The sequence below is a fragment of the Triplophysa dalaica genome, chromosome 15, assembly GCF_015846415.1.
Source record: "Triplophysa dalaica isolate WHDGS20190420 chromosome 15, ASM1584641v1, whole genome shotgun sequence".
Taxonomy (NCBI): Eukaryota; Metazoa; Chordata; class Actinopteri; order Cypriniformes; family Nemacheilidae; genus Triplophysa; species Triplophysa dalaica.
In genome coordinates this window covers 13,327,425-13,343,599 of record NC_079556.1, presented here as the reverse complement: position 1 = coordinate 13,343,599, position 16,175 = coordinate 13,327,425, and the positions used below count along the sequence as shown (strand labels likewise).

The 16,175-nt window shown below is 37.2% G+C and overlaps 2 protein-coding genes across 2 annotated transcripts; both read right to left on the bottom strand.

The window, feature by feature from the left end:
- Positions 1-954: 954 nt before the first annotated feature.
- hadhab (hydroxyacyl-CoA dehydrogenase trifunctional multienzyme complex subunit alpha b) lies at positions 955-8,063 on the bottom strand. Its single transcript, XM_056768588.1, has 20 exons — positions 7,935-8,063; positions 7,114-7,155; positions 6,945-7,015; positions 6,726-6,859; positions 6,431-6,569; positions 5,916-6,035; positions 5,731-5,833; positions 5,526-5,648; positions 5,284-5,402; positions 5,143-5,199; positions 4,942-5,051; positions 4,381-4,515; positions 4,089-4,260; positions 3,913-3,999; positions 3,694-3,834; positions 3,542-3,610; positions 3,242-3,437; positions 2,181-2,295; positions 1,755-1,900; positions 955-1,591 (listed from the first exon to the last, which is right to left on the bottom strand). The coding sequence occupies exons 1-20, from the start codon at positions 7,999-8,001 to the stop codon at positions 1,446-1,448; spliced, it is 2,292 nt and encodes a 763-aa protein (XP_056624566.1). The 5' UTR covers positions 8,002-8,063; the 3' UTR covers positions 955-1,445.
- A 5,129-nt stretch (positions 8,064-13,192) lies between these two features.
- On the bottom strand, positions 13,193-15,804 carry slc30a1b (solute carrier family 30 member 1b). The gene is made up of 2 exons (XM_056767240.1): positions 14,761-15,804; positions 13,193-14,382 (listed from the first exon to the last, which is right to left on the bottom strand). The coding sequence occupies exons 1-2, from the start codon at positions 15,371-15,373 to the stop codon at positions 13,511-13,513; spliced, it is 1,485 nt and encodes a 494-aa protein (XP_056623218.1). The 5' UTR covers positions 15,374-15,804; the 3' UTR covers positions 13,193-13,510.
- Between the last annotated feature and the right edge of the window lie 371 nt (positions 15,805-16,175).

Below are 16,175 nucleotides of genomic sequence, written 5' to 3'. Positions count from 1 at the left end.
TTAACTCTGTCAGAGCGCACAGATAGTTTCTCTTCATTATGTGCTTCATCCTTATTCATAAAGGTAAACTAAATTATAACTAATATAAGGCACGATATTTTCATCCTCTGTGGGGGCACACGCACACATTATACATATACATCATATTACATTACTGTAATATTTATATTACCACAGTAGATGTGTGTACTATATAACGTTTAACTTGCGCATAAACTCAATCATTAGTGTTTCTGAAAAACTTCTCTCTTACATAGACAGCAGAAACAGTATTACTCCATGGCTGCAATTCATTTTTGTGTTACTAATATTAGCGCATAATTATTTCCTAAGCATCATACTGAGCTCCCTCTATCTGTGTTGAACGCGATTTGTTTTGCGAGGCTGACGTCGCTCGTTCATGTGCATGCGCACGCAAACTAATCTTAGCTTCAGAGTCAAAGCTTGAGTTGACAAAGAAACTCCATGAGCTGCTTCTTGGAACCAACAAAGCTGGATTACATTGGTTCGGTTTTGACAACACAAAACTAATCCTGTAACCCTGAATTTGTTCAGCAACAGTCATGGTAGAGGCCGCAATGACTCCTACTTATGTCACAATAAAGAAGCTGTTCAGTTTTATTCCTCGATTTCAAAAATAATATTTTGTGGGAAATTTGTATTAATTTTTAAATGTTATTAAACATTTTGTACGGGTTAACAGATTGCAACACTTTGTATCACATTATCCTCTGAACTGCATAGGTCATCAGTTGTATCACATTATCCTTTGAACAGAATAGGTTATCTCTGATATCATTGGTAGATTAATATTGAGACATTTCTACATACCAGAAGTAAACCGGTATGCAGCGTCAAGATTAAACATAGAATTATTGATTTTTCAGGACATTGCATTAACATAAAAAAACGATCCAGTCATGTCTTCCACATAAAAACACAGCCACTAAAGCCTTCTGTTAAATTTCATTTCATTTACTCACAGGAATTCTTTATTTAGAGGCCACTTTCGATTTTTAAACAGAGATTGAGCACAAGGAACATCTTAAATTAAAAAAGTAGTTTTACAGACAAGTGCTTTTGGACTAAGATGACACCTGAGCTGTACTGGAATACACTTGGTGTCTATGACTGTATGTTTTATTTGATTTGTATGCTGTCAATAGAGAACAAAAAAGATACCTACGTAATTCATAAATGTACAGAAGCAACCCAGAAACTGTAGTTTATTTCGGCATAAGGCTAGTAGAATATTAACCATGCTCATGGCAAGTTAGGGGGAACATAAATGATATTATTTTCACTTGCAATGTAAAAACGTCCTTATTAAGGAACAATCCTTAATTCCACATTCAGTACTCTAAGTGCACGTACTCGTTTGTTTTTGATTTTCACATTAATCTTCACACCTTCTGTGAAGTAGTGCTGGCACATGAAGGCTGAAGTCATTTATGAAATTTCTTGCTTGGATCCTTGGCATGATCGAGCAGCAGCTGGCAAGGAGTGAACTGGTTCCCATAAACCTCTTCAAACCTTCTCATCTTTTCTACTAATTTGTCTGCGCCGAAGCTGTCCACGAACCTGAATGGGCCTGCGTTTACAACATACAATGTAAGAATTACCAATTAAGTAAGTGACCTATTCCTCTTAAATGTAAAAATATCTATGCTCTATACCCATAACTCTATAAATGTACAGTTTCTATACTAAAAAACAGGGTGAAGTGATCTCTCGACTGTAGATTTTGTTCTCACCTCCAAGACAGGGTGGAAACCCAAGACCAAACACAGCTCCAATGTCACCTTCAACTGGATTGGCAAGGATTCCCTCTTGTAGACACATAACGGCCTCGTTCACAAAACGAGACACCAACCTGTACTGGACATCTGAATCTGAAGATCTGGTTACAAAATACAAAACGTTTTAGAAATGTTTTCAATGCATAAAAAATACATCTTACATTTAAGGGATATTTCACCACAAACTCTAAATTTTGCCATGCGGGTGAGTAAAACATGGGGAAATTTAGATTTTGTGGCGAAATATCCCTTTAATTCATCTTTGTATTCACATCAACTGGATTATTTAGCAATAAACTATATAGAAATCAGAATGCTTCAAAAGTGTCATGAAACACCAATATAACTCGTGCAACCATAATATCAAATCCGGCAGCTTACACAGTAGCGTTTGGCGTAAGCTTGTAAGTCTCCAAAATGTCCCGTATTTCTGGGTTTACATCTCTCCTTCTAAGACCAGGCTGGTAGATGTAGCAGCCCTTGCCTGATTTACGACCTAACAGCGTTTCATGAAAAATAGACACATATTATTCATAATGGCATCATTTTAATATGCTATTAACAAGAATATGTAATAACAGTAGCTACGTTTAAAAGGACTAATGTCAGTAGATTAAAAACCCAATCCAAATTAAAATATTCCATATAAACATGTCAATCAGATAAAAAATGCCCAAACCGATGAGAATTTTCAGTCGGATTGTAATGGGTGATGTTTATGCCATTTGTTGTCCGCTTGATAGGACATAAACACTTGAGGGCTACCGAACATTTATTTTATTTATCGTGTACTAGCATGTGCTTAGGAAGGATTAACTGGTTTAACCAAGTCGCTGTAACAACCTTGCTTCATTGGCATGTCGACATTATTTTGCGTTTATGCATTGTACATTATTATGCCGGTGTCTGTGACATAAAATAAATCCATCTGTGCTTATAACATTGAGTAGCCGTTTTGTGGATATTATAAGATACCCGCATCTAACGCGTCTGTCTCTGTTCACCGTTAATACTGATATGAATCTTCATATCACTTCTAAAGTTAGGTATTAGCTGTTATTGTTATCATATATATATTATTGTCTGCCTGCAGACGCTCTGGTGGGTCTTGGTAGTTTTGTCATGGTTTTATCATGGTAAAACTGCATCGGATGTGCTTTTGCTTCATTGGCACGAGACATTATACTCCTGCCTTTATAAACTGTAAAAAAATCATGCCGTTTGTAAAATAAAATATAGACCACATGTGCTTTAAAACACTGTTTTAGTGGGTATTTAGGCTTACACTTTAGATTTGAAGCTTGTCATGTAAACACCCACAAGAATCAGATCACTTTATTTACCTTTCATGTAAACGCTACATTCAGATTGCACAATCTGAATAAATTCAATCCGATGTGTCCATGTAAACGTAGCTAGTGATTACTTTACATAATATTTACCCTTGAAGCCTTTGTCCACCATGGTCTTTAAAACACCAACATTTCCACCCCCAAATCTGGAGCCAAAGGCTTTGCCGAGATCTTCAGCCACGTGAGCTGCCACATCTATGCCAACTTCATCAGCCAGAGTAGCAGCACCCACAGGGAAGCCGAAGCCTGTGGTCAGTGCGTCCAGCTTCTTGGGGTCTGCACCTTCCTGTTTGTAGACAGTTCAAAAAATTACCATCCAAGAACTCATCATGACCTGATTTCTGTTAATAGAAGTTTTCAAAAGATGAGAATAAATAGAAGTACTCAAACCTGCAGTACACGCACTGCCTCTGCCAACATGGGAGCTAAACATCTGGTTGTGTAGAATCCTGGCCCATCCTGCAAATTAACGTTACAATTAAATTCAAACATGTATTATGGACTTTAGATAGATATATTTATTAAGCATGTGTGATTCTTACCCCAACAACGATGATGACTTTGCCTTGTTTCAGGCCGACGGCCACCGCTGAAGCTGTGGTGTCTTTAGATGTTTTATCAGTTGTGATGATCTCCAACAGCTGCATCTTATCCACTGGAGAGAAGTAGTGCATTCCAACAACCTTACAAACAACATGGCAGAGTTTAAGGTTGTACCATATCACCCTACTTACTCACAATAGTGTATTGAAGTCTTATACCTTTTCAGGTCGCTTGCTCGCAGCAGCAATGTCTTTGATAGGTAAAGCAGACGTGTTTGTTGCAAATATACAGTGGGGAGGAATGACCTGTAATTACAAAATGTTATGACACTTTTGAAGAGATCTGCTGGATTTCCAAAAAATGTATTTCTTGATTTAGCTTTATCTCGACTTACTGCTTCGACTTCTTTTATGACTTTGTGTTTGATGCTGAGGTCCTCAAAAACGGCTTCTATGATCATGTCTGCTTTCGCAAAGCCACTGTAGTCCAGCTTCCCCGTAAGGTTTGACAGAATGCTGTCCCGTTCAAATGTTGTCAAACTCCTCTTCTTAGTTTTGTCATTAAGTCTGAAAAGGAACACTTAGAATTAACACTTAAAATACCCCACTGACTGATTTTTGAAAAAAAAAAATATGTTAAATTCGTTTAACGTTAAATTTGAATTCTGGTACGTGTTTAACACTCACCCTTTATAGACCTGCTGCTGTCCACGGTTAAGACCCTCCATTGTGGTATCTTTAAGAATGGTGTGAATTCCTTTATCTACAGTCACCTGGGCGATACCTGCTCCCATAAGCCCAGCTCCTAAAATAGCAAGTGTTCTGCAAAACGAATATAATAAAAGGAATCACCATGTTTTAAGTAGTAAAACCAAATGGGCTAGATGCACAAGATGGTGCCGGTGAGGTTTTGCGACGTCATAGTCTGCAGACTAATTTCTGGTAGTATAACACTATCGAGATGTTTTGGCTTAACCATGTGCTCCTCAAAGTAAAGAGGATTTGTCATATCGCTTATATATTACTTTCATCTTTTTAATCTAAAAAACACCCATATTTGAAGGCCAAAAAATCCTCCTTTTCCGAGTGTTATACGACCACTCTGTCAACACAGAGACTCCCAAAAGCTCACCGGCGCAATCTTGTGCAACTAGAGAACTGTGTATTAAGGAACGATAGTTATTAATTAATGGAGATGTCAATCAACCATTATAAACCCTTATTAGTGTGTAAAAATATTAGACGTACTTCACATCCTTTTCAGGGGTTCCAAATCGATTCTTCTTGCATATGACCTGACCGTGATACAGGCCAATAAGAGCTTTGGATTCAGATGTCATGGCCAACTTGCCGAAATTCTGTAATGCGAGAGAGAAAGTGGGGTATGAGTAAATAATGCTTACTTTAATTTCAAATAAGGAAATAATAATGATTGTATTTTCACATCACCTGTGACTCTGCCAGGTAACCCGCATCGGGGCCCTGCTCCAAACCAGCCTTCACACACTGAGAAACACAACAAGCTGTTATTAATGATGTCATGAAAGAAAGCTTAAATACAAACCAATCTCAAAGTGAAATGTTTTATACCTCAATTATTTTCAATGGTGCAGGATACAGTCCTTTAGACTGTTTCATGACTTTCTTCTCAACTGTATTGTAGATCTGGTTTCTGACAAACGGAAAGCTCATGACATAGTCTTGGATCTCTAACGGAAAAATAAAAGGCGATGATTAGCAAACATTGCTAATTAAATTACAAAATTACAATAAATAATATTAAAAAGGCCTGTATACATACTAAACATATTCTAATCTTAAAAAACACTTACTCTCCACCGTGCCCTTTTCTTTGGTAAGCTTGATTTTCTTGTTAGCAATTCCCCTAGCAATGTCCACAGCTACATCCTCCAAGTAGTCAATAGTTCTCTCCTCAGGACTCTTTATTCCAGGCCCTGGGATTCATTTAAATCATATCAATGTTTTGCCATATCTAAAATATAAATCAACAATAGCCAAATACAGAGGGTACTGTACCGAGAGTATCCACCAGCTGGTGGACCAGTCCCATTTTCTTGGCTTTATCCGCACGGATGTTCCTTCCTGTTAGCATCATATCAAAGGCACTGGGAATACCAACCTACATAATAGCAAATGTGTGAAACGATGAGGAAAAATCATGAGAATTGTAGCCAAGCCAGCGTCTACAGTATATAACAGACCATTTTGGGCAGTCTCTGTGTTCCTCCAGCTCCAGGCAGAAGGCCGAGCATGACTTCAGGAGTGCCAAGAACGGTCTTCTTATTCTTGGTAGCTATTCTGTACTGACAAGCGATGGCAACCTACCAAAACAGAAAGACGTTATCAATATGATTTAATATTTCTGTACATTAAATAAAAAGCGAGTTGTATGGATCAAGCATCAATCGATTTGTTCGATTTGTTTTATGAAATTGGCTGGTGGGCTTAAGGCTTGAAGAGGTTATATTTCCTTATTCTCAGTACTATTGTATATTGTGTACTTTGAAAAACTCTTGTGTATTTTTTATGTTGTGCATTTGTTTGTGTTGTTTGTGTATTAATTTGATAATCTGTCAATAAACGTTATGTCTGTGAATAAACGTTTTGATAACCTATCAAAAATATTTCACTGCACACCAAAGAAAGTGCAAAACATTACAACCAAAACAAAACATTATGGCCAGAGGGAAAAATAAATGAGAAGAAAGTAAAGTACCTCTAAGCCTCCACCAAGGCAGGATCCATTAATGGCAGCGACAATTGGCTTGGGAGACTTCTCAATCTTCTCAAACATCTTCTGTCCCTCTTGAGAGAGTCTGGTGACCTCCTCTGAAGTCTTACAGGCTTGAATCATGCTAAATATAAAGTCATGGTGAATAAAGTAAGATAACAGGTTTGACAAGCAAATGCAATAAAGCCATTGTAATTGAACGTCACAGACAGTCAGATGTTACATGGATACTTTGGGTTTATTTAACATTATGATGTTAATACCCATTGAATGTACTCACTTGATATCTGCGCCTGCAATGAAGCAGCCAGGTTTGGATGAGATGAGCACAGCGCTCTGGACAGCATTGTTTCCCCAAATCTCATTCATAACTTCTGTCAGCTCACTTTGCATTTGAACAGACAGAGTATTGACCTAGACATCACATAAAATACACATTATACTGAGATTACACATAAATATTTGAAAAAAAAAAAAAATGTTACACAGAGACTATTACCTTTGAATTCGGGTCATTGAGGCGAACTACAGCAACATCCCCCTTGATCTCATAATGTACATGTGTACGAGCTATTAAACATTTAAAAATTTACATTTAAGGAAATTAAGAATCAATTTGATTTTGCATGTTCAGTGACATTATATTACTATTAAAATATTTATATTACCCATCATAGAGGAAGCAATTCGGAACGTTCTCCTGGTGGCACCTTTAATGGGAAGATACATTTTTATTGTAAAGTTTGTTGGAAAGTCGGGAAAAGGGATAATAAGTCATAACATCTAGTATATGAAGTGAGGGTCAGGTCGGGATAAGTAAAAAATGAGTGCAGCGGTAGAGGACATGATTCCAGTACAGTCACATAGGTGACCTTTCACCTAGATTCTCTTTACCCTACACTAACGTTACAAGTACAACGAGAATGTCAAACATCACCGACACAATAAGGTCAATTAAAAACTTGTATGTAAATGAAACAAGGGAATGTTAAATATTATTCAACAATAACATTTATATGTACAGGTAAATTGCGACAATCCCGAAGACAAGCCTGTTAAGTTATCTTACAACCGGAAATGCAACAACAATGCAATGTAGAAGGCGAATGTTATGCTTCATAATTTCATATGTTATACGTTTAATACAAAGGAATTGAATGAGAACAGCATGTAAAAGCTTGTGAGTTAGCTCTCCTGCTATTAATCGAGCTTTAAAACAAATCTAACATTTAACGTTACAAACATGCGCGTTTCGCGGCGCAAACTGCTACAATTTACGCAAAAAACTAACCTGCACGAGCATATAGCTTCATTAAAAGTCACAAACTATTCAAGACTAGCCCTTGAGTTTCTTAGCAGTCGAGCTAAGCTACTAGAGTGAAACAGCGCTGAGATTTAAACTTCAACGCTATTCGTTTACGTTGGTCTAAAAGACGACTAAAATATGAATGAGGAGTTATTTAAGGAAGGATATGGAGGTGTAAAGTACCTGTAAACAGGTCATATCTCCTGCTTGAGAGTCTGGAGAGAGATCCCAAGGCTCGTACACCGGCCATGTTTGGAGGTCAATGTGTGTATTGACAGCAGGCGGAAGACTGGAGGAGGAAGAGACCATTATTTCACTACACGTTGTAACTGGAGATCAAGCACACTCTCCACTTTGAAAGGGAATGAATAATGTAAGAATAAGCGTTAAACTTTTGCATGAGTCATATGTTGTCATTATACGATTCTAAGTCTGGCACCCCTTAAAAATTGAACATGCTTTTATTATAGGATAATAAAAGTCCACGTTTTGTCGGATTAATTATAATTAATAAATTAACTGCAAATACCAAGGTGTGATAATTTAAGAACATTCAAGAATGGCTTAGTATTTGGTAGCCTATGTCTAAATTGAATGGCAGCATAAAAGGTCTGATAAAATATGATGAACATTTTTAAAATCATCAAGTGTTTTCAATTGACACAATTGTATTTATTTATTATATTATTTAACATTAATGTATTTTAATTTTAGTAACTTGTCATTTTAGTGACGTATCAATAAAACAGAATTGGTTTTCATGCAGTAGTTAAGGGTTACATTTACATTTACATTTACATGTAGTCATTTAGCAGACGCTTTTATCCAAAGCGACTTACAGGTGGGGTAAGCAATGGAACCAATTGGGACAGCATAAGGACAACAAAAGCATCAGTGCAATCAAAAAAGAAGACTGGTCTCATATAACCTAACACAGTATACAGAGCTAAGTTAGAGTTTTTTTATACACTCAACTAAAAGATTATTAGGAACACCTGTTCAATTTCTCATTAATGCAATTATGGTGGTGGTGTAATGGTGTGGGGGATGTTTTCTTGGCACACTTTAGGCCCCTTAGTGCCAATTGGGCATCGTTTAAATGCCACGGCCTACCTGAGCATTGTTTCTGACCATGTCCATCCCTTTATGACCACCATGTAACCATCCTCTGATGGCTACTTCCAGCAGGATAATGCACCATGTCACAAAGCTTGAATCATTTCAAATTGGTTTCTTGAACATGACAATGAGTTCACTGTACTAAAATGGCCCCCACAGTCACCAGATCCCAACCCAATAGAGCATCTTTGGGATGTGGTGGAACGGGAGCTTCGTGCATCCCACAAATCTCAATCAACTGCAAGATGCTATCCTATCAATATGGGCCAACATTTCTAAAGAATGCTTTCAGCACCTTGTTGAATCAATGCCACGTAGAATTAAGGCAGTTCTGAGGGCGAAAGGGGGTCAAACACAGTATTAGTATGGTGTTCCTAATAATCCTTTATGTGAGCCTTTATATAAGTAAAAAATGTCCCACAGTTACTTGTAGATCTATCTCATACCTGCATGCAAATTCTTGTCAATACATTTATTGAATAAGTGCAATCGGTTGCAGTTCTGCAAACATCTCCAAATTGGAGATGAATTTGACTGTCTGCAATCTTATGTGCATCCACAAGATGGCCAAGAAGAAACAAACACATATTGTAAATCAATGCATCAAAATTGCTAAACTGTATCAGTCGCTGGATCAATTATTCATAATACGCCAAAGGAATTATTATACCAATGCAAAAAACCATGATGGTAATTAGTAAGACATCTAAAAGCAAGATAATATAATGATTTTAGCATTTTATATCTGCAAATGACAGTTTGACTTTTTTTTACATTTACATTTAGTCATTTAGCAGACGCTTCTATTCAAAGCGACTGAGGTATAAGAATGGCAAAAGCAATCCGTGCAACAAAATGGCAGCAATCCATAAGTGCCATAGGACTGGCCTCAGTTTGCCAAACACAGTGCACTAAGCTGTGTAAATAAAAACATATAGACCATACATTATTTACAGTCAATACAGATATATATATATTTTTTAAAACAGAAAAAGGATAGAAAAAGGAGTCTGTGTTATTGTGCCAGGTGTTGACGAAAGAGCTGTGTCTTAAGCCGATTCTTAAAGATGGCTACATTCTGCTGTCCTTATAGACACAGACAGATCATTCCACTATCGTGGATAAGTTCCATAAAAGGTACATGAAAGTCATTTGGTGCCTTTTTGGGATGGCACCACAACAAGTTGTATGCTCGCAGGTGGCATGGATCTGGAGTGTATATGTCTGAATTAGTAAGTGTAGGTATATGGGAGTGCAGAACCATTGGTATGAGCGGCAATCGGTAGCCAATGTAACAGTTTGTTCTTGTGCGTTACAGTGGTCTCATTGTAAAGCTTGTACTTTCACAAATCTAGTCATCCTTATTCAACTCGGGATCATTCTCACATGATAAACTCAACAGGACCCCAGATGAAACATGGCAGATCCACAACCCCTTACTTGTACAACAGTTCAATGAGTTTAAATGACAATGATTTTTTTATGCATACTATTTAATAATACTAATTATTATTATAATAAAGCAAAAATCGGACAAATGTAGATAAACGAAAACATTGATTGCCACATAGATGTCAATAATGGTCAATCAACTGTAATACTAATAACAAAAAAATTGAAGGAGCCTTTCAAAACACTCAAGGACACCATACAATTGAGTTGAAATTAAAAACTAAAAGCAGCAATACAGCAAACAACTCTCACTGACTGTAAGAATTAACAGGAAAAGTTAATCTAAACAACTAAGTTTTAAGATGTGATTTAAAAGTGGTCAAACAGTCACTTTCTTGCATATAGAGGATCAGAGTTCCAGACATGAGGAGCAGCTCAGCTAAATGCCCTAGACCCCATGGTGACTAAACGAACAGAAAGTTCCACAAGAGATTTAGAAGTATGTTTTGAGGTGTAGATTTGAAACAAATCAGAGATATATTAGAGGGCAAGATTATGTAGAGCTTGGAAAGCATGAAGCAGAGTCTTGTACTCTATTCAATATTTAACAGGAAGCCAGTGTAAATGAATATGAACTGGAGAGATATGCTCAATGGAAGAGGTTCTAGTGATTTTACAGGCAGCTGACTTCTGGACCAATTGAAGTTTATGAAGAAGTCTGTGCGGTAACCCAAACAGAAGAGAGGTACAATACGTGAAGTAATTAAGGCATGTGCGAGAGTAGCTGTGGAATTGGATGTAAGGAAAGGACAAAGACGGCTGACATTTTGCAGATGTAAATAAGCAGACCAAGTTATATTATTCACATGCTTTTCGAAAGTCAGTGTACTTTTAAGGACGACATCTAGACTCTTTACATGAGAAGATGGAGAGATAACAAAATTATCGATAGAGAGTGAGAAACTATAGAATTTTGTAATATTGGATTTAGTTTTGTCAGCATTTAACTTTACGTGAAAACCAGGATTTTAACTCTTCTAAACAATCCAGGAGAGAGAAAGAAGGAAGAGTAGAATTTGGCTTGGAACAGTTACAGCTGAGTGTCGTCCACGTATAGGAATGAAAGCTAATACCATATTTTTTTTAAATATAACCAAGAGGTAATAGATAGATGTTCATACAAAGAGGGCCCAAGACAGAGCCTTGAGGAAGACCATTGGTAACAGATGAAGAGTATGATCTGAAGTTATGGACAAATTGGGTGTGCCCGGAGAAATAAGATCTGAACCACCTAAGGGGGAGACCCATGATACCTACAGAGGACAGTCTGTCTAAAAGTACTTGGTGAAAAATGGTATTGAAAGCTGTGCTTAACTCCAGTAACATAAGGATGGTCACGAGTCCGGAATCAGCTGCTCTCTGCAGGTCATCAACAACTTTAACGATGGCAGTTTGTGTATGTAATGAGAGAAAACTTTTTTCAAACAGGCTGTTCTTTAAAAGGTGGGAGTGAACCTGAGAGAAAACTTTTTTCAAACAGGCTGTTCTTTAAAAGGTGGGAGTGAACCTGAGAGACAACCTTTTCCAAAAAAAAGGTTAATTTGAAATTTGCCAAAAATTGACCAGATTATTAAGATCAGTTCCCGATTTCTTGGGTCTTGGAGTTAGAACAGCAACCTTAAGAGATGAAGGAACCACACCAGACATGAGAGAGGAATGTATACTATCAGTGGCAGTACTTGATAGAGAAGATACACAACCTCTGACCAAGTGAGTGGGAGGTTTATCTATCTGACAGGTGGAAGACTGTGCTTGTCGAAGAAGATTCAATATTTCACCAACAGTTGAAAGTTCAAAACTATAAAATAATGACACCAAAGAATAGTGGCAAGGTGAGTGCAGCAAATCACATGCTAGATTATTTTGAGGCTTTAACTCTTGAGGAATATTTTACATTTTAGTATTAAAAAAGGTCATACATTTGTTGCATAAATTACTAAAATATAATGTAAATGTGAATGAAGGGTATCAGGAGCCTGCACGGATTTTATTACTGTATTAAACAGAGATCTCCTAGACATCACTTTAGGTCTCTTATCCTGGAGAATTGATTTGAGGACTGTGCAATGAGTGAATAAGCACCATTCTCTATTGTTTGAAACAGGGCCCCATACACTGCTTTACTGATTGCATCACACAGCTCTCATTAAGTTAAACCACGCTGTGTTTCTCCCCATATCCAAATGCTGTTGTTTCACAACAACCACCCCCTGATCCTCCACATGGCTGTGCAAGAGTGAAAATCTATATAAAGTATTCAAATCAGTCATTAAATACTTATCACAGTGTTTGCATGCGTATACATGAGTGCAGTCAGTTCCAAGGTCCATTGAAGACATAGCGTGTTTATACAGCTGTGCAAGGAGCATGCTGTCATGTTGCATGAGCCATCACCCCTGAGCGCTTCATTTTAATTTCAACTCATTCCATGGTATATGCATGACTCATCAACCAAGAAACAGATTATTAGGTTCCATCTGCTACCAGAAGACAATGTATTTTATAATCCATCCTTAGGATAAGATGTTAAACCGAACACAGCTGGGAAAATTCTCTTTATGTGTCTTAGTAATTTTACAATCCTCCACTGTAAAAAAACTGCAATTATCTGGAATTATACAGTTTTTTGGTAAAAAATATGTACATATTTTTTTCTGGAGCCCAAACTGGCAGAATATTAGACCCGCTGTTTTTAACTGAACTTTTTTACAGTGTGATGGCCAATGAAAAGTATAAAATTAAGTCACAAATAAATGTCAAAAGATTGTTTACGTTGTACTTTTTATTGGCATGCCATGGCATGTCAAAAGTGCTTAAAAGTAAAACACACTAAAATAATTTATGTATTCTTGCATTTATTCATTGAAACTTATAAAAAAATAAATATCTGCATCAACAAATCTCTTCATTTGCAAATATATTTTGTGACCTTTAATACCTTTATCTACTGTATATGCAACTCAATAATAACAAAAACATTTTCTCAACAAAAAAGTTTTTTGGATTTTACAGAACATGAATACAAAGACATGAAAATAATGTTTCTTAAACAAAACCCCGCAAACTCAGTTTCCTAATTCTGCAATAAGCAGATTTGATACCTAAGTTGGCACAGTTCTTATCATCAGTATTAAGCATAACTTCCACAACTTACTCAATATTACAGCTATTGTTATACAGTATTTAACCTAAACAGTTGACTCTATGTCTGTGTGTATAGCATCATCCAGTTCCTTCTGATCACCCCATGCTACATTGTGCCTGTGACTTTCAATATGACTGCAGGACATTTCTTTACTCATGACCAAATCAGACTCTGGTTTAGCTCTTTTGGATGTATTACAACAAAACTTAGAGCTACATTTACTTTGACAGGAAAGCTCACAACGGGAGTCACCATATTCTTCGGAACTAGATGGAAACTCTGGCTGAACAGTGGTGGCGTGGATCCCTTCATCATGAAAAACTGCTTTAATGCGTTTGGCTATGTCCATGTAAGAGGCTGGATCTGCGCATTTGACGTGTGCAGTGGCAATGATGCGATTCCCAGCCAGCTGCCAGATATGCAGGTCATGAAGGGCCAGGACACCATCTAGCTTCCTCAGTTTACCATTCAGCTTGAGCATATCAATCTGTTTGGGTACTGTTTGCAAGAGGATGAGAGCCGACTCTTTCAATAGAGGAAAAGTTGTGTAGAGCAAAATACACACCATAGTAACACATAGTGTTGGGTCTAGGTAGAGCACCCAACATGGTCCAGCCACTGAAACGTTTCTGTGGTCCCTGTTGGATGATTTTGATATACTCAACACCGTGGCATTAACGCAGTGGTGTTCACCGAAGTGCCCGGTGCTGCAGGGATTGTAACAGATATCTTCACTTTGGCAAGGTGTCCAAACAAAAGTAAAAATAAGGGCGTTGACCACAACAACTACAGAACCTAATGCATCTCCCAGCACGTGCAAGAACACTCCACGCATGTTCAACTGGGACGCTGACTCAGAACCTTGATCCAGATCCTCAAATGAGCCTGTGGCAGATATTCTTATGTTTAAACTGTCTGAAAAAGAAGGAAAAACAGTCACCATAATACAGAGAAAATAAAAAAGAAACAAATAGGGACAACAAATACAGTCTAATTATATGAATGATACATTTTTTCAATTTCAAAACTTTTTTTAATTAAATACTGTGAAATGTTCAAGACATTTACAACACTTTTTAAGTCATTTTAAAGTGCTATACTATTTTTATCAATATATTATAATTTAGTTTTATATTCTTACTAGAACAATGTTACACCTTTGAGATTTTTAAAGCCCCATTTCCCACCTTTTCAGGCATTGAAACCACAATATTGAAATTCCTTAATATTTTCAGGTTTTCATAAGATAAAATATCTCAACGTATTCTAATAAAATTGCAGTATGATACCTACCTGACTTCAGCTCCAAAGCTTGATCTTCTTGTAAAATGTTGCTGTTAATCATAAGATTGTGCTCCTTTTCACGTGCCTTAGATTTTTCATAATCTATTTGGTTTGTCTTGTGCACATGAGAGTGTCCGTTGTGAGAGTTCCCACCATGAGAGTGTCCAGCATGAGAGTGCCCACCATGAGAGTGTCCGTGCCCACCTAACCCCGCGTGTCCGTGGAACAGGAAAAGACCCAACACATTCACCAAGAGACCAGCAAAGCCAACCCAAATGACAATGCGTGGATTCTCAATCTCATGAGGCACTGTGTAGCGCTCGACGGATTCTAATAAAATAGTGAAGCAAAGTGCCGTCAAAAACACAGCATTGACTAAAGCTCCAATGACTTCTGCGCGGATCCATCCGTAAGTGTTTTTATCTGTGGCGCGAGCTGTCTCTGCAAAGCTCATAGCGATCAGAGCCACCACCAAAGCTATTACATCCGACAGCATATGAAAGGAGTCTGACAACATTGCGAGAGATGCTGTTATTCTACTAACCACAACTTCAACTATAAAAAATCCAAGAGTTAAAGAGAGCATGCACAGTAACCGTGCCCGATTCTGTCCCAAACCCATATTTTTGTCCTGCGCGCAAAATAAAATATTAGTCCCGAGAAAAGTTTTTAAAATAATTTACATTTCGTGAAGGCAACCGTTTAAAAGTCCATGACGTGAAAGCTACCCATATATATAAGAGAACGAACCAATTTATGAAAAATAAAGGTGTAAGCCGTCGCTATTGACAACTCGAATAACTGTCAGTTATCCGAAGCAGTAAAGTATTCTGTCCGGCGAAATATTCATTCATCTCCAATGAGACAAACCGGCGATTGTAATCGGCTGTCAACAGTGTGGTGAAGAAATTAAGACGCTCGAGAAAACCCACGAAAAGTTACACTAGATGTAAGACTTTGCACCCGGACTGGGTAAACTTCTCCACACGGTCTGAGAGGGGAAACGCACTCCCATGTGTCCCATTGGCGGAATATCACTGTATGCTGGAGTCACATGGTCAGATAAAAACTTAATTCTTTAATGTCTTATTGCAACTAAACGACAAAAGTAAGAATGTGATCTGCAGTGAGCCGAGCAAGAAAAGAATGTAAGAGTGGCGAAACAGTTGCATTGTATTTTAAATGGACAGCGATTAGATTACGTCTAGCCTATTTAAATGCATATAGTCTAATCGTCCATCATCATTGTATCTATATTTATAGATTCAATAGATTTATATCGATTTATATAGATTTATTATCAAATTAAATAAATAACAAAATAATATTTTTTCTCATTTTGTTTATTATTATGTTGTAAAAACACTGTTTTATTGTGATTGATTTTCACTATTTGTTAAACACAAAATCTAAGATATAGGCTA